This window comes from Leptopilina boulardi, unplaced genomic scaffold (assembly GCF_019393585.1).
Source record: "Leptopilina boulardi isolate dan_hultmark-lab unplaced genomic scaffold, ZJU_Lbou_2.1 LbouV2_130, whole genome shotgun sequence".
NCBI lineage: Eukaryota > Metazoa > Arthropoda > Insecta > Hymenoptera > Figitidae > Leptopilina > Leptopilina boulardi.
In genome coordinates, this window is record NW_026137675.1 from 813,763 (window position 1) to 832,441 (window position 18,679).

Below are 18,679 nucleotides of genomic sequence, written 5' to 3' on the forward strand. Positions count from 1 at the left end.
TGCTTATTATTTCTCTCCAATAATATAATTAATTTATAAAGAAATAAGCAAAATTTTTAAATCGTAAAAAAAAAAAATGCTGGAAAAAATTCTCGATTAGATTCTAGAAAAATATTTCAATAAAAATGTGGATAATTTGTTTTTTTTTTTTTTTTTTTTTTTTTTTTTTATTGCTAAAGTGATTTCCTGACAAAAAATCACGAATTGAAAATAAAATAAGTTGAGCAGTTATATATAAAAGCGTAGTTTTTTTGAAATAAATTTTAGATAGGTAACTTAGCAGCACAAAGTTGTTTTACACTATATTAGTTTAACATATATTTGAAGTTAAAAAAAAAAAAAATTCAAAAATGGCTTTTGATATCATTAATTTGATTGTCATTGGATTCTTTATACAAGAAATCTGTATGTATATTTGAATATAGAAAATTATTTGTTCTAAATTTTTTTTTCTATATTATGTATTTGTTTTTAGACTCGCAGTGTGATGATTCGACACTAAACATTAAAAATGCATATATTACATACAATTCAGAGAATACACTAGCGCTAGTAGAATGCTATTCAGATTATACTATTCAAGGATCTGATAGTATTCGCTGTATTTTTGACACTTGGCTTTATGCATTTAACACAACATGTATTCGTAAGTAATTAATTTCTTTTTTTTCTACTATATATGGCACGAAAGCCTTATAGTTTAGCTTTGGCGTCCGTCTGTCCGTCCGTCCTATACGCTATGGTAACAGTTACCATAGAATTTTATATTAAAAAATATGTTCTAGATAATAATTGTTTAAATTTAAATAATTCTATTTATTACACTATGGAAAATGGAAAAGTATTATCAACTTATTCAAATGGTAAAGCATATTTGAAATATGAATGCAATGAAAATTACACACTAACGGATAGTTTACGTGATTATGCATTTTGTGAAAATGGAATATGGAAATCATATGAAACGAAATGTGAATTAAATGTTGAAGAATATAAACGTCGAAAAGCATATAAAACAATACAAAAGCTAGAATGTATGTATATATGTATTATAAATCTTAAACTGATTTAAAATTTTTTTTCTATACACATACACTTATTTTTAGCTTTTAAGTATGTTCTAAAATTCTATCATTTAAAAATTAAAACTATTGAAAATAACACTATAAGCGTAGAGTGTGATGATAATTATACCCTCATAAAAAGTACAACTTTTCAATATATTGATGAAGAATGGGGCAGGGAAGGTGGTTTTTCTTTATGTTATCGTAAGTATTTCATATCTGATTCATTTAATTTCTTAATTGAGCGTAAAATAATCACTGTAATTTTTTTTTCATATCTGTGGAAAAATTCTTACTCTGTAATATGCAATTATTAACATTTTTCAGATAATAATTGTTTAAATAATTCTTTGTATAACACTGTTGAAAATGGAATAGTAACAGCCAATAAATATGGTGGACTTATAATTCTTAATTATGAATGCAATGAAAATTACAAACTAAGTTCTTTTCCTTTGATAATGTGTTCTGATGGAAATTGGTCAGGTAATCCTAATAAATGTATATTAGAATAAATAATTTTGTTCTATATAATATATAAATATATATATATAGAAAAATTTTCTAATATGCAATATCAAATTGTCTCAGATAGATGATTACTTTTTCGTTTTTTCTTTTCAAGTATATGCTAAATATTGATAAAAACAAATAAAAATTTACTTTCTTTTATCAACGTATATCAAATGCATTGATATTGTTTAAAACAATTATCATATTTCAAATAATAATATAATTGTATAAATAATTTTTCGCATTTAAATGTGTGTATAAATAAATAAATTATGTAAAAACAAATTAAATATCTTATTTTCCTTATTCTTTAATAATTAATTTATAATAAAAATCAAACAGTTTAAAATTTTTTTAAATATTCTTTAAATGTTTTGCTATATATTTTTTTTGTTATTGGAATATAATTAAAAAATTTCAAATCTAATGTCAAATTTGTAATTATAGCGATCCGGAAAGTATCCATTAGTGCTTTTTAAAATAATTACTTAATAAAAATATTGTTAATTACATATACATATATTAATTGAGGTTGCGGATTTCGCATTGTGTTTTAAAGAAATTATATATTTAAAAAAAAAAAATTTACACCACATTCATGAAACTAACGATCTCTCTAGCCATTTCTAAAAAGCTCAAATACCGGCATTCACACATACGATAACCAAGTGTAAATAGACCTACACTAGGGATTACGTCCCAGGACTCATATACCACTATAATAGTATAATAGTTCGATGCGGGGAACTATTCTTGTTTTTGCTTTCTCTGCATCCTTCTTTCTGTCTTTCAGTCTTTATAGTATATACAAAAATCAAAATATTTAAAGATTAAAAAAAACAAATGCACTTTACAATTAAAGTTCTTGTTTTTGCTTTCTCTGCATCCTTCTTTCTGTCTTTCAGTCTTTATAGTATATACAAAAATCAAAATATTTAAAGATTTAAAAAAACAAATGCACTTTACAATTAAAGTTCTTGTTTTTGCTTTCTCTGCATCCTTCTTTCTGTCTTTCAGTCTTTATAGTATATAGTATAAAAAAGTCAAAATATTTCAATCGCGATTTTAAAAATTTCAGACACTCCCGAATCACGTGTAAGAATCAAAATTTATCTAATTTTTACGATCGCGGTTTTTAAATATTACAAACACTCCCGAGATACTAAAAATAATATTTTAATTAAAATTAATAAATATTAATTCACATAAAAATAAATTTCAAAAAAAATTTATCGTACGAAAATTAGACGCTCTAGAAAAATTTTGAATTTTCACGAATCACATGAACAAAAATTAATCAACATTGAAGAATAATAAAAGTTGGAGTCAAGTACTAAAAGGATTCAATAAAATGAAAACAAACTCCCATAGTTTCATTCAAGAAAAAAAATTCTCAAATCAAAAAATCATTCTTAATCTAAACCAATAGATTATAGAATAGATTTTCTCTTTATCTTCTTAATCTTCTTTTCGAAATAATTTTTTTCAATAATATTTATTGCAATCGAATATCAAAATAACTTATACAAAAATTTCGTAAATATAATAAAAAAAAAAAGAATCGTTGCACAGGAACAAAAATTACACCCCCTCTTTTTGAATATCCAGCATCTAAAAAAAAAAAAAACCTCTATAGAAAATAAAAAAAAAAATTATAATATTAATTTTATTACATCTCTATAGTAATTATTATAATAAAAATAAATTAAAACTACTTTTTCTCATTTGTGCAATGAAATTAAAAAAAGAACTTTTTACAAATTGCTTTACAAATTAAAAAAAAGAAATTAAATTTGCTTTTTTTACAATTTAATTTCCCAAAAAAAAAAATAAATTCACTTTATACATTCCAATAGAATGTCCATTCTACGATTCCGATAGAATATCCTCTAAAGTTTTATCATCGTGTAATGGTGAATGTCCCAATGTTGGATCACTTTCAAGAAATTCACGTAATTCAGATTCCAAATCAGGAACACCAGCTGGTTCACCGGCAGTCAACAATGATGTCGTTTGATGATTGATACTAATTTGCATTTGGCTGGCGTTTACCAAATTGATTTGTGTCTGTTGACTTGCACTAGTGTTTAGTAAATTTGCATTATCTATCGCCGTTGGAGTTGATGGTAGTAAACTATCAGATATTTGATTGACATTCCCTAGTGTATTGTCAGTGACAATTGATGGATTATGTGTAATTGGTTCAACTTCCATTGGTTCGGTACCACCACTACCACTACCACCACTACCTCCACTATTACCACCACCTATTGGCGCAATACCCATTGCTTTTCTTAAACCATCAACTGGCGCAATTGCCGATGGTGGTAATTTTTTCGATATTTCCGTTAAATTTTCCGTTATTTTCTCAGCCAATGTTACTTCATTGTCCTTTGGTTTTGGTATTGTTGTTAGATGTGCCGGTGGTTGTGCCGAAAGACGTTCGTGTTGAACTTGCTGTAAATGATTTAATAATTGTGATGTATCATCTAAACGACTTTGTAATGTTGCACTGTCTTCGGAGAATTTTAATTCTTCTTCTGTAATGAAAAAAAAAAACCATAATTAATCTCTTTTGATACCATTTCAAATCTAATTTCTTTCAACTTACCTAAATTATCAAGGAAATTAATATCAATACCAAGATCCGATAATGATTTCAATTGATCGACATCGACTTTAATTTTATCAAGTTGAACATTTCGATTAACTTCTTGTATTGGTTTTTCCAAAAGATGTTTAATTTTCTCCTCCTCCTCCTTGAGTCGACGTTTTTCATCAATGAATTTTTTTGTTTTACGATGTTCACCACCCGTTAATATATCAAGTAATTCATCAACCATATTGAGCGTATAATCACAATCTTTGGCAAAATCAAGAATTGATTCAGCATATTGAACAGCAGTATCGTCACCATATGTTTTATAAACTAAATCCGATTCATCCTTGGTGAGATTAGCAAATGTTGAATCATAACTCGGTGCATATGAGCCAAATGCACCGTAATAAAGTGGTTTAATTGGTTTTGACATATTTCTACGATCTTCACGAAAACCCGCCAATGAACCAGTGCCATGATTCAATTTTCCCATTAATTGTCCTAATGAAACTGGTCGTTGATTTGTACCCGGTATTACACCATCGCCTGGTACAATAATTTGTAAACTTGTTGTACCATCTTTTTTTTGTCTCAAAAAACCCATTTTTGTACCATATCTTTTGGAATTTAATTTTTCAGCAGCAATTTTTGATGCATTACGCGCTTGTTTTAAAATTTCCTCCGGTGTCATATCATCGGGTATTGCTTCAAATTTACCTAAATTTGCAAGTCTCATTTTACGTTGATGCTCTTTGCGTAATTCCTCGGCTTCTTCATTTCTTTCCTCTTGTTCTCTTTCTTTTTCAATTTGTTCCTCAGTTATAAGAATATCAGGATTATTTGGATCCTCAACACCTAATTCAAAACCCAATTCTTCTTTTGTAATATCATGCATATATGTTAATACTGGTCTTAATTGACGTAATTTCTCAGGTGTTACCATTTTCATGCCAACGTGTAATAATTTTTTTGCCGCCTTATAATAAATTGTATCCTGATGATTATATGTCATTGCATTGTCGCACATTAATTTAAAATCATCAATAAAATCATTGAGTATTTGATAATTATTGTCGTCAATTTTTTGTTTTATTGTACTAAAATCCATGGGATTTGTTATTATTTGTGAATAACCAGGTGCAATATTATCAGTAACAGGCCATGCAAAAAATTGTTGTGGATCACGTTTTTCCATTGATTTTAATAAATGTTCAAGTAATCGTTGTAATGGTGTGCGTTCAGCTATTTTACGTAATACACATGTACGTGGCTCACGATGTGGTGATAAACCACTTTGTAATGGTGATACACCAAGACGATGTTCAGTTTGTGGTGGTCTTGGTGGCATTAATTGTTGATTTGCTATTTTTTTTGGTATCTCCATTAAACTCTCATCACCATCGCCAACTGATTCTTGACTTGATTCCTCACGTTTTCGTTTTCTATCCTTGTGATGATGTTTATGTCGTTTGTCCTTCTTTTTTTTCTTCTTCTTTAATTTCTTATGACCCATGTATCTGTGAAGGGTTTGAATTTCACATTAAAAATTGGAATATTTTTTAATTTTCTTTCACAATTTTTTTAAAATAATTACTAACCTATCATATTCCGATTCGCCTTGAGTGACGGAATAATTAATTCCCAATTGCTGTTGATAGTGTTGTGAAAGCATATTTGCTTGATTTGGCGATTCGGAACCGTGCTCGGGAGTTCCACTGCTTCCTCCAACTTTTAAAATTAATTTCAAAGCCGGTGGTTTATCCGGTGTCGAGTAATCTGCAAATGCAATAGATTTTTATTAAATTAAAATAAGAAATTCTTTCACTAGTTCTTAATGTTTACATAGACAATTTTGTTTAAATTTTTTTTTTTTATAAATAGTTGTACAGTAAAATAGAAATGAAGATTCTAAACAATCGGGTTTTTAAAAAATTTATACAATTTTCTATTGTAAAAAATATTTAATAATTATTAGTTGGTAATTAAAATAATTATTAAATTATTTAGTTTTGATAACAAAAACGATAACAGTATAGATGTTAGTTTTTTTGGATTTGCATAATTTAGTCATGATGTTATTTGTTTTTGGTAAAAATCCACATTTTATTTTTAAAATTCTTATATTAAATGAGCTTTCGCCCGTCAACGTCGAGCCTCATCAGATTTAAATACAATATGGATTTCCACTCTCATTTAATAATTTTAAATAAAATAATAATTACGAAATCCTGATTTCCTCTTCAGAGAGTCTAATAATAGAAAAAAAATTATAAAATTAAATATATATGATGTATTCCACGCCAAAGTGTCCATCTGTAATTGCATCTCCGATTTTTTTTCTTTTAGTACTAATTGAGACTAGGTTCCATGAATTTTTTCAAATTTTTTTAGCAAGTCGTTTTTGAGTTATGGAATTTTGAAAATTGGAGAATTTTCATGACTTTTAATTTTTGAATGCTCATAACTTCCTTAAAAATGCATCAATTTTAAAAGTTGTTTTTGTCAAAATATGTGTTTTTAAACGTACTTTTCAACAAAAAAAAATCGAAACTTTTTTTTTAAAACGATATTTACTATCAAATTTTTGAGTTTTAATGATAAAAAGTCATTTTTCTCATTTGAGGTACTGATCGATTTTTTTCAAAATTTTTTCAAAAAAACTACTTATTACGAAATTTTTAAGCCTAGCCCGATAATGGACAAACAATTTTTACGTTTTCGTAATTTTTCAAAAATTTTTGAATTTTTTAAAAATATTTTTGGTTTTTTTTTATACTACGTACTTTTTATGTATTTTGATGCACGATTGTGAAAATGACTGATTGCTAATTTTAGTTTCATTCTTTTTATTTAGTAAATTGTTTTTATGTCTATTTTATTTATTTTTATTTTACATATTTATATCTGTAATTTATTTTTATTTACTACATATTTTCCCTTGTTTTAAAGCCGCAAAAAACGGTTTATAGATCAACGCTGCATTTTTGAGGTTATGTCGACAAAAAAAAATTTAATTCCCTCCTCGATAAAAAATAAGCAAAAAAAAAACCCCCTGTCGATCGTGAATATATCACAAAACGTAAAACAAAATACAAAAAAAAATATACTTGAAACCGAATTAAAAAAAAAGAAAAAAACATCAAAATAGAAAAAACACAAAGAAACAAAAATTGAGGGAAAAATTTTCGTTTAATTTGTAGAAAAAAAAAATTCTTAATCAATAATCATAAAAGAGCCAATAAAAAACGGTTTTTTTTTATAAAATTATTTATACGCACCTGAATTGATCTTTACTATTTCTATCTCTCTCACTCACTTTCCTTTCACTCACTCTCTCTCTCTCTCACTCACTCATTTATCTTTCTTTCTCTCTCACCTTCTTGTTTTTCTCGTTTGTGTTTTTTGTTCCTTTTTATCGTGTTCATTGTTTCTTTGTGAGGCCACAATTCAAAAATATTATCGCAAACAATAATTGTGTTTAAAGAAAAAAATTGAAAATTTACACTGGAAAATAGAGGAATAATTTACAAACAGAAACAAACACAAGCTTGCCGCGTTCCGTCTCTCTGCATTGAGTTCGGAATCTGGTACGACGCCATATTGGCTTAACGTCAGATGATCATCTACTTCAAAAATTATCTCAATGCAAACCGACAACTTGTCAAGTTGAGGCGTCTCTCATTGGTTGAAATTTAGAGCGCGAAAATTTGAATTATAAACATTTTTAAATAAGATGGTTTTTTGTTTTTAGTTTTTTATTTTTAATTGTTAATAGTAAAATAGTAAATTTTAAATAAAATATAAAATAAAATATAAAATTCTAAATAAAAATATAAAATTTTAAATAAAATATAAAATAAAAATATAAAATTTTAAATGAAATATAAAATAAAAATTTTAAATAAAAATATAAAAATATACCATCTGTATAATAATTTTAGTTAGTTAAAAATTATATTTAAAATTAAAAAATGTTTACTTTTTTCAAAAATATGAAAATTTAAAAAAAATTTAATTTTATAAAATTTGTGTAACTTTTTTCTTTTTAAATTTAAAAAGTCTTCATACTTGACTAGAGCAATCTTTATTTTTTTTTTTTCCCAACTTTTAGTAGGTTTCATTTATGAGAGAGTTTATGATTATTATATAAAAAAATAACGATGTTTAATTTAATTTAAAATCGATATCATCATTTTTATTATTAATTTAAAATCCTTTTTTTTTATAATTGAAAGCCTTTTAACCTTGAAGAAGGTTTACTTCAAACCATTAAATAAGAGATAAAATTATTACCTCTATGTAATAATTAATTAATATTTTATTATTATTATTATTATTATTATAATTTTTTTTATTTTTATTATTATTATTGTTATTATTATTATTCTATTTATTATTAAAATTTGTTATTATAAAATTATTTTAAAATTTTGAAAAAAAGCTAAATTATTTGTATAAATAAGAATTCTTTTATATAGAAGAAAAATTTAAATTTCAAACTTGGGAATTTTTTTTTTTTGCTTTCGATTTTTTTTCTCATCTCTAAAAAGAAGGATTTACATGAAAGAAAGGAATCAGATAAGCTTAATATCTTATGTATTTTGTATAGCAAATGCTCGTTTTATCGTTTACTCTATCTATCTCTCTCTCTCTCTTAAATATATATAGTTACATCCACTTTTCGTGTAAATCCGATTTAAAGCATCTTTCTAGTCTCCAGGAATATTAAGAAATAAAGGATAAAATGAACATTATTCCTCCTTTAAACTTTCAAAAAAAAAAAAAAAAAAAAAAAAGCTTATTCCTTGAAAGTAGACAAGATTACATGAATATTATTGCCAATTTTTCATGACACTGCGTATATTTATTAAAATGTATAAAAATTTTTCCTAAAAAAAAAATTTAGATTTTTTTCTAAATTTTTTAAATATTTTGAAATTAAAAAAATTTGGTTTTTTAACATTTTTTTGTTTATAAAACTTTTAAATATTTTGAAATTAAAAAAATTTGGTTTTTTAACATTTTTTTGTTTATAAAACTTTTAAATATTTTGAAATTTTTAAAAAATTTATGAAAAAAAAATATTAATTTAAAATTATAATTAATTAAAATATTTAAAAAAAAATTTTTTTTTAGCAAATAAATAATTGCTACTGCCCTGCGTGATAAAATTTCTTTATAGTTATGCGGCTATTAATAGTGCAACACTATTTCTGCTTTACATTTATTTCAAAATTTTGTTACATGTTATCCTCGATATTTTAATATTTAAAAAAAAAATTAATATTTTAAAAAATAAAAAAAAATAATTCGAAAATTAAAAAACCCTTAATTAAACTTAAAATAAAAATTAAAAAAAAAATTAAAAAAATTAAAAAATTAAAAAATTTATTTATAAAAATAGTAAAAAGAATTTTATTTTCTAGAAAATTTATCAATATTTAAAAAAAAGACATTGTAATCACTTTTTTGAAAAAAAATAAAGTAAAAAATTTTCCAAAAATTCTAACTTAAATGAAAATAATTTTAGCAAAAAAAAAAAAAACAAAATTATTTATCATATTACCATTATACGCCTTTGACACATAAATCCTCGCCCATTTCAAGTTGCGAATAATTTTCAAAAATTTGCACAATTTTAATATTTAAAAAAAAATTCTTTTTCACCATTTGCAAATAAAATTTCATTGTAAATAATTTTTACCATCGAAAAGTTAAAAAAAAAAAAAATTAAAAAAAATAATTTTTTTTTCCTTAACTTTATTTCCACACAACTGACGTATATAATATAATATGCAACACTGCACAGACAAGATTTTGGCTTTCATTCGCCCTACACACAGTGCATTTGCAACACTGTAAAAAAAAAAAAAACAGAAGAAAATGAACCACGACAAAACAATAAATTTCACACCGCACTTATGTGCGCGTATCAAAGACTGGTATTGAAAAAAAAAAAAATTTGAAATACAAATTTAATAAAATAAAAATTCTCTTCTAGAAAAAAACAAAAAAATTTAAAAAATAATTATTTAAAAAAGGAAAGTCTCTTTGTTACCATATATTTTAATACACACTCTTCTCGAATTTTTCCTATCGATTTTATAACCTCCATTTTCTCATAAAATTCACATTATTTTACCCCTTAATATCCCATGGATTTTTTATATTATTATTTAAAAATTGATACAAGTATTTTTCACTTTCTTTTTCCCTCGTACTCAAAACAAAAATAAGTAAAATTTTTGCAATTACCTTTTTTATTCTTTCATCCACTCTTCAATAGAAAATTGATTTTTCTATTTCTTGTTTTTAAAAGAAACACATATTCACACTAATATTTTCCCCCCACCCAAAAAAAACCTAATTTCAAATAAAATATCACTGCGTTAAAATAAATATTTTTTTGAATAAAAAATTATTAAAGCGAGAAAAAAATGATCGTTTCCATATACAGTTTTATTTAAGATTTTAGTTACCTGGTCACCGCCCTTTTTGTTACGGCCCTGAAACGCTAACCCTAACCTAACCTATAGAAAAATGCTCTCGAGAGAAAGAAAATTTTGCCGACAAAATTATTGTTGGGGATTAAAAAAATAGAATAATTAAAAAAACTAGAGAATTCAATATAAAAAAAATAAATTTTGTGTACGTGTTTTTATATATATATAGAACTTACCAATATGAGAAAATTGTTTCGTGAATCGTGGCGCGCGGACACAACGAGTGCAATATACAATTTGACGGGGTAGGCAATCAGCTGGTCAAGGCGTTCATCACCCCGGTGAAAAGAAAGAAAGAAAGAAAGAATGGAAAAAAAAAAATAAAAGTAAAAAAAATTCCTTTGCAGAGTAGACACAACTGCCATATAAAGACTGCGAACAAAAGAGTTACAAAACGGGTCTTGAACTCATGGTGTATATTCTCGAAAGGGCGATATTCTCAAAACGTTTTTCTTTCTCCTATAAAGAAACTGTTTCGCATTATTAAATTCAAAATATTAAAAGAATTTTCAAAATACATTCTCGTTTGTGAAAATATAATTAATATTTCGCGTTTAAAAAATTAAAAATCGTAATTTTTTTTTGAAAAAAAAAAAGAAATTTTTCGCCGAAATTTGAAATTCCGACGTTTTTGTGAAGACAAAATATCAATTTAATTTATCAATATCAATTTAAAAATCAACCATGAATTAGAAATTAATAATCAAATTAATTTTTTTGATATGACAATTATAAAGAATAATAATTTAATAACTGGTTATCAAAAAAAAATATATTTCTAATAAATTATTTTTCAAATCATCCAATCCAACAAAAAAAGAACCTGAAGAGGATACTTAGGTATCGAAACGTTGTCGCAACCAATTTTTATAACATCAATAAACATCAATAAAGACCGTAACTAAGGTTTCGTAAAAATTATTATCCAAAAAAGAACATTGTTTATGATATAAACACGGAGAAAAATGAGTTTGCTATTTATATGGATAGAGAATTTTTAGCTCTGATAACTAATATTTAGCTGTCACAGCAAAATATGTTAGCTATGGAAGCTAATTATTATAATTATTACATATTATTTTTATTATTATTATTATAAAGAAAATATAAAATTTATTTTTTAATAATTATTATCCATTGGAATTTATTCAAAAAAATGATAAAAGCCCGTTCTTACACTATATAAATAAAAAAAATAGTCAAATCTAATAATTTGGTTTCTATTTATTATATTAGACTGAAGAACGTAACGTTAAAAATTGAACGAAAACAAAATTCATAATTATGCATTCTATTTGCAATAAAAATTATACATCAAACACATAAATAGTAAATATTAAAAGCAAATTTAATTTTGAAAATAAAAGGAAAAAAATAATGCATTCGTGCCATTCAAAAGAGTACTAAAAAATGTGTCGAAAACGTCCATAATTTTTTTTTTATTTTTGAGGAGCGCTAAGGGTTGAAACTGAACAAAGAAAAAAAATATCCTCCGTTTTTAAAATTAACGAAATGAATTTTTTTTTTTATCATCAACTTCCGATAATTTCTGATTCCTTTTAATAATATTTATTTTCAATTATCTTAATATTCTCGAAAAAAATACAATTTTTTTTTAACTATATTTCAATGGTTCAAAAAAAAAATTTAGTTTCTGTTACAAAAATTGAGAAAAAGACACAAAAATGGAATAGAACTAGTTATTGTGTAATACTAATAATAATTGATTGTAATAATTTAATTGTAATAATAATAATAATTGAAAATAAATATTATTAAAAGGAATCAGAAACTTTCGGAAGTTGATGATAAAATTTAAAATTAATTTAATTTTAAATTAATGAACAATAAAAATTCTGATTCAGTTGTAAACAAATATCAAGCTGATTATAATCATTCTTTCAATTTTGATGATGCAAAAATTATAGATTACGAGAACCCACTTGGAAAGATTCCGCGGAAAGTGCCCCCTGGAGGTTCTATCATAATTCCGCCGGAACTTCCAACGTAATTCCGTCGGAATTCCATCGGAGTTCCAAAGAATTTCCGATGGGATTCCGACGGAGTTCCGAAGGAATTCTCACGGAATTCCGACGGAATTAGGACTCTAAAAATTTTGAAAAAATTAATCGGAATCACATCGGAAATTCTTTGGAACTCCGATAGAATTCCGACGGAAATTGGAAATTCCGGCGGAATTCTGATAGAACCTCCAGGGGGCACTTTCCGGGGAACCTTTCCAAGTGGGGGATTTTCATATATATATATATATAGAAAAAGATAGATTTCAAAAATAATTCATATTAAATTGCAACGAATTTTTTTATTCTAATTTAAGAAATTAATTTCAATTTACCATCTACATATATCAGAATATGCTTTTAGTGCTTTAGTTAGAAAAATAAAATACCCCTCGCGTTGACCTTATATAAGAATGACGATGTAATTTTTTTTTTTTTTTGAGATTGACTTTACGATACAATTATTTTAGTTTTTTTTTTTATATGCATATAACCTTGATAAATTTTTTTTTTCTAATGACATTAAAAAATATATACATATACGAGGTATACAATTTTAAAATGTGTAAGAAATACTTTATTAATACGCAAGAAAATTGTTTTTAAAAAATATTTTTGTTGTTATTATTTAACAATTTTGAATTATTTTAAAAATTAAAATAAAAAAATTTGTTGCATTTTTGTTTCTGTAAATAATTTGGAAAATATTAAATTGAAATTTGATATATATACTTATTTAGTACCCTATTTTTCTATTTGTAATCAAAAATAGAGAAAAAAAAAATTTTAGACTTCAACTTTAATGTCAAAATGAAATTCCCCATATAACTATATATAGATGAAAAGCTCTGTGGACTACTGCCATCTGGTTTCGATATTAACAACAGTTCTTATTATATATAGAGTTATTTCAATAAAAATATTAAAGTTAAAATAAATTTAGCAAATAATTAAAATAAATTATCTATATTCTTTTACCTAATATTTTCTAAAGACAAAATTGTCACTTTTTTCATCTCTATATTCAATTAAATATATATATCAGATGCTTCCTGTGATGATAAGCAGTAATCTACTAAAATATAATGAAAAAGTCAAAATACATTTTTATGTAAATTCTAAATTATTAAATTTTTATTTTTACTATTATTTTATTATTATTATTATTATTAAATTATTATTATTATTATTATTAAATTATTATTATTATTATTATTATTATTATTATTATTATTATTATTATTATTATTATTATTAAATTAATTATTAAATTAGAAAAAATATATTTTATATTTATTCTTTTTTTTTATTAATATCTTCTGATATTACCTACATTATTGAAATATATTAAGCACACAATTTAAATACCAGTTTTTTTTATAATTAAACATAATTGTTTTTTCTAATTACTTTATTTGAATTTTAAATGAAATTCGCAAATGAGATACTATAATTTGTAATTTATAAAAAATTTCAAATACATTGAAAATTAAAAACTATTAATTAAGATTATAAATATTTTTATAATTTTTTTTTTTTTTAATTTTATTTTTTATAATTTCATCATAATGAAAAAAATTGAATGTAGAAATTTTAATATATTTTCAAAAAAATATAATTTTTATTAAAACTCATCATAAAAAATTTTTCTCAACTAAACCAAATTATTAACATATAATTACTTAAATTACCTTTTTTTTTTTATTACTAAATTTTTTATTTTGATTAATTAAAAGATTTATATTTTATCTTATCAAAATACATATTGAAAATATTTTATCGCAATATTGTTTTGATTATTTTTTTTCTATTTTTTATTGCAATATAAAATGAGACATCACAGTGTTTATCGGATGATGATCACAATAAAACAGAATTTAATATAAATTTTCTAAAATTCTTTTATAAACGTATCATATTTTTTTGATCTTCAAAAAAGAAAAACATATATATATATATAGGTATATATTCGGCATTGCAGTTTGAACAGGTTAAAACCTGTTAGTTATGTTATATAGTCGAGAACAATAATTAATAATCATTATCTTTGAAAAAAAATACATTAAAATATAGTTAAACATATTTAAAGGAAAAAAAAATAATTACCATTTTGTAAATTCTTTTTATATAATTCTAATATGTATAGAAAATGTTACAATTTGAATATAATTATTTAAAAAGAAATTTTCATTTTTACTCTAATTTTTATTTAACAACATTTTTTTTTATTTGCGTTATTTGGTATAAAAAAAAAAAATTGTACTCTCATTTTGAGAGGAATATTCTCTTATCAAATTATATTTAATTATTATTAATTATTATTATTATTATTATTATTAATTATTTAAATATGTTCTATATTTCGAATTAAGAAATATATTTTTAATTTAAAAGGATAAATTAGTAAGATTTTCCTCTTGATATGAGATTACTTTTGCATTTAAAAAAAGAAACTTTAAATTTGAGAATATTTTCTTGGCGCCTATTTAAGAATATTTATTACAAGGGGAAAAAAAAATTTACCTGAAACAGCGAAATGTTATATTATAAAAGCAAAAGTTTTACTTGTTTCAATTAAATCTTTCCCTAATTCTGCTGTAGCCTTTCGCTGTTTCAAGTAAATATTTTTTTTCGTCCATGTATTTTACTCTTACAGTTATTAGAATATAATAGTTTTAATATAAGAAATAATTTTTTAATTACGAAAATATTTAAGGATTTTTCCTCTTAATAATGAGATTTATTTTCCTCTTATTTTGAGATTATACGTTTTTTTTATCATCCATAAAAGAAAGTGTTATTCTACAATCTCTTATTCTAAGAGAATACATCAATAGCATATTAGGAGAGAAATTTTCCTCTTAATATGAGATTACTTCTTTTTCTGTTATATATTTATATATAAAATTATTTGTCAGTAAGAAACATAAATTTTCGTAAAATATATTTTAACTTACATTTTAATAATATTTTTCTATAGTTAATAATAATAATAATAAAAATAATATTTTTTGAAATATATGTAGATGATTAAAAAATTAACAAAATGGTAAAAAAATATAAAAAATTACCGACCTAAAAATCTACCTTACCGACTGATGGTACAGAAATTTTTTTTGAAAAATAGTAATATAAAAAATACCGACACAGTAATCTACCTTACCGACTGATAGTAAAACAGTTTTTTTAAAAAATGAAAATATAAAAAATTACCGACCAAAATCTACCTTACCGACTGATGGTAAACAGTTTTTTTTTGAAAAATAAAAATATTAATATTTTTTTCCGTTAACCATAAAATAGAGTAGAAATTATTTTTAATTTTGATTTTCTTTTCTAAAAGAGGATAAACTATAATTGTATATCGAAAGATAAATTTTCCTCTTAATACGAGATTTATTTTCCTCTTAATTTGAGATTACTCGTTTTTTTTTCTTTATCTATAAAACAAAGTACTATATTTCGAATTATTTCTTCTTCTAAGAGGATAAATTAGTATATAAGAAAATAAATTTTCCTCTCAATATGAGATTAATTTTTCTCCAAGTGTTAATGTGGCATTATAAACAAATTTTCAATTATTTTTTTTTAGAAAATGAAATAGTATTTTATAAAAAAAACTATATACAAAAATAATTATGAAATATATAATAAAATTATATATTATTTTATCGAATATATATAATACAATAGAAAATCGTTTTCTGTATACATATATATATATACGTCCAGACTTCTAGCTGATGACGACGGTCGACTGGAGGCGCCTACACGCAAACCAATATCACTCGAGAGGGGACTCTGCTGCTCATATAGTGATCCTTGTATATATATATATATATATACGTATGTACATACGTTTCTATATAACGATATATAGAACCTTTTAACAACGCGCGTGCATGTTACATATATAGATCTTTTGGATTAGCTCGAAGAGCCACGCGAGTAAGTCGCGCTTCCATCGCTCATATAAGCGTTGTGCATCATTCGAAATAAAAACGTCGAGTGCGTCTGGCTCTCTTTCTTTCTTTTTTTTTTTTGTTCTTTTACGAAAAAAAAAACGAAACAAAACAAAATACAACGAAAAAATTTAATTTACCAAAAAAAAGGAACAACGTGAAATTAGTGTGTCTCGTGTATATGTTATCAAAACACGAGTTAACCGGTGCCTATTATTATTATTATTATTATAGTGTGACAATGTTAAATTCTCATTACATGTATAAATATATATAAAATAAATTTATATATATATATTTATATAAATATATTAATATAAATAAAAAAAAAAATTATAACTATTATAACTATACGTAAATATATTTATATTTCTAAATGTGATAATTTTTCGCTTATGACATGTGTTATAAGCGAACATAAATATAAACAATTATAATTATATAAACATATGTATTTGTATATATATATAATATGTCTCATATGAGAAATATGACAATGTTTATATAGTTGATTATTGATTTTGTCTTAGCTTCAATATTCTCTTGAATGAAAAGACGCGTTAGAACGACGCACTCTCCGCATACAGTGTAGTCGAAAAGTATTGATGAAATTGCGTTAACTTTACGAACTTACGTTTTAATACGTAATTTTCAAAACAAAAATTTTTCCGCCAAAAAGTTTCAAAAAAAAAAAAATTTCAACGGATAGTAAATTATATATTATCTTCAGTGTTATTAAATCATTTTAGTGAGATACATGTGTTAATATATTTAAAATATCTTCAGTGATGTGAAGTTTTTTTTTTTGAATACAGGTATTATTGTTAATTAGATTAATATTTTGAAAGAAATGAATTATTTCTTCTATTCTTCTTTGGGAATTGATGTTTATTCAAAAGTTAATATTGTTAATTGAAGCTAATATCTTCGTTAAAATTGAATAGCTTCATTGAAGCTAATATCTTTGTTAAAATTAAATAGCTTCATTGAAGCTAATATCTTCGTTAAAATTGAATAGCTTTATTGAAGCTAATATCTTCGATAAAATTAAATAGCTTCATTGAAGCTAATATCTTCGTTAAAATTAAATAGCTTCATTGAAGCTAATATCTTCGTTAAAATTGAATAGCTTCATTGAAGCTAATATCTTCGTTAAAATTAAATAGCTTCATTGAAGCTAATATCTTCGATAAAATTAAATAGCTTCATTGAAGCTAATATCTTCATTAAAATTTTATTAGCTTCATTGAAGCTAATATATTCAGTAAAGCGAATATCTTCATTGAAGAAAAGAGTTTCATTAACAAAAAAAAAATACTTGCACTAAAGTAAATATTTTGAATGAAGCTAATATCTTCATTTTTTATAATTGTTAATGCCTTTAGAGTACATTGAATATCTTCAAATAAAGTAAATAGCTTCAAAAGAATAAAGAAATTAAAAATTTTAATTGAAAAAAATACATTTATTGTTGTCCTTATTATCATTTACGTTAAAAAATTTTTTTGTTAAACAAATTTTCATTTAAAGTTTATTTCATTTCATTTTCATTTACTTCATTAAAGTAAATATCTTCAATGAAGCTAATATCTCAAGCAGACATTTTATTACTATCGTCACTTAATAGATAATCTTCATTGAAGATAATATATTTAATTTACTTAATACATGCAAAGCTAATATCTTCAATTTAATTAATACACTAAAGCTTATATCTTCAATTTCATTAATACACTGAAGCTTATATCTTCAATTTCATTAATACATTGAAGCTAAATACCTTTATTGGTACAATTATTTTCAGTGAAGCTGATATCTTCATTTTAGTAACCTTTATTTGAGTAATCATTTTTATTGAAGCTAATACCTTCAATAGAATAAATATCTTCACTGAAGCAAACACCTTTATTGAAGCTAATATTTTAATTGAAGTTAATATCTTCATTTTAGTAAATTTTATTGATCTTTATTGATGGTAAAATCTCCAGTAGACATTATTATCTTATTACTATATGCA

At 23.6% G+C, this 18,679-nt stretch overlaps 3 protein-coding genes across 9 annotated transcripts in view; 2 read left to right on the forward strand and 1 right to left on the reverse strand.

The window, feature by feature from the left end:
• Positions 1-238: 238 nt before the first annotated feature.
• LOC127291288 (coagulation factor XIII B chain-like) lies at positions 239-1,867 on the forward strand. The gene is made up of 5 exons (XM_051320352.1): positions 239-405; positions 476-646; positions 786-1,034; positions 1,107-1,268; positions 1,392-1,867. The coding sequence occupies exons 1-5, from the start codon at positions 351-353 to the stop codon at positions 1,577-1,579; spliced, it is 825 nt and encodes a 274-aa protein (XP_051176309.1). The 5' UTR covers positions 239-350; the 3' UTR covers positions 1,580-1,867.
• A 1,186-nt stretch (positions 1,868-3,053) lies between these two features.
• Positions 3,054-11,013, reverse strand: LOC127291264 (bromodomain-containing protein 7). Of its 6 annotated transcripts, none has more exons than XM_051320297.1 (5): positions 7,553-7,794; positions 5,775-5,952; positions 4,189-5,693; positions 3,424-4,117; positions 3,054-3,188 (listed from the first exon to the last, which is right to left on the reverse strand). In XM_051320297.1, the coding sequence occupies exons 1-4, from the start codon at positions 7,599-7,601 to the stop codon at positions 3,444-3,446; spliced, it is 2,406 nt and encodes an 801-aa protein (XP_051176254.1). In that variant the 5' UTR covers positions 7,602-7,794; the 3' UTR covers positions 3,054-3,188; positions 3,424-3,443. The 6 variants fall into 6 exon arrangements, with proteins under 6 accessions (XP_051176254.1, XP_051176255.1, XP_051176256.1 ...); XM_051320298.1 differs by having other exon boundaries at positions 3,417-4,117; XM_051320299.1 differs by lacking the exons at positions 3,054-3,188; positions 7,553-7,794 and adding an exon at positions 10,856-11,013 and having other exon boundaries at positions 3,230-4,117.
• Positions 11,014-16,638: 5,625 nt separating this feature from the next.
• LOC127291261 (solute carrier family 12 member 6) overlaps positions 16,639-18,679 on the forward strand; it is a 103,655-nt gene continuing 101,614 nt past the window's right edge. For both annotated transcript variants that reach the window (XM_051320286.1, XM_051320287.1), the window contains exon 1: positions 16,639-16,868. The gene's annotated coding sequence lies outside the window, so the exon portion shown is untranslated. The remainder of the gene's footprint in view (positions 16,869-18,679) is intronic.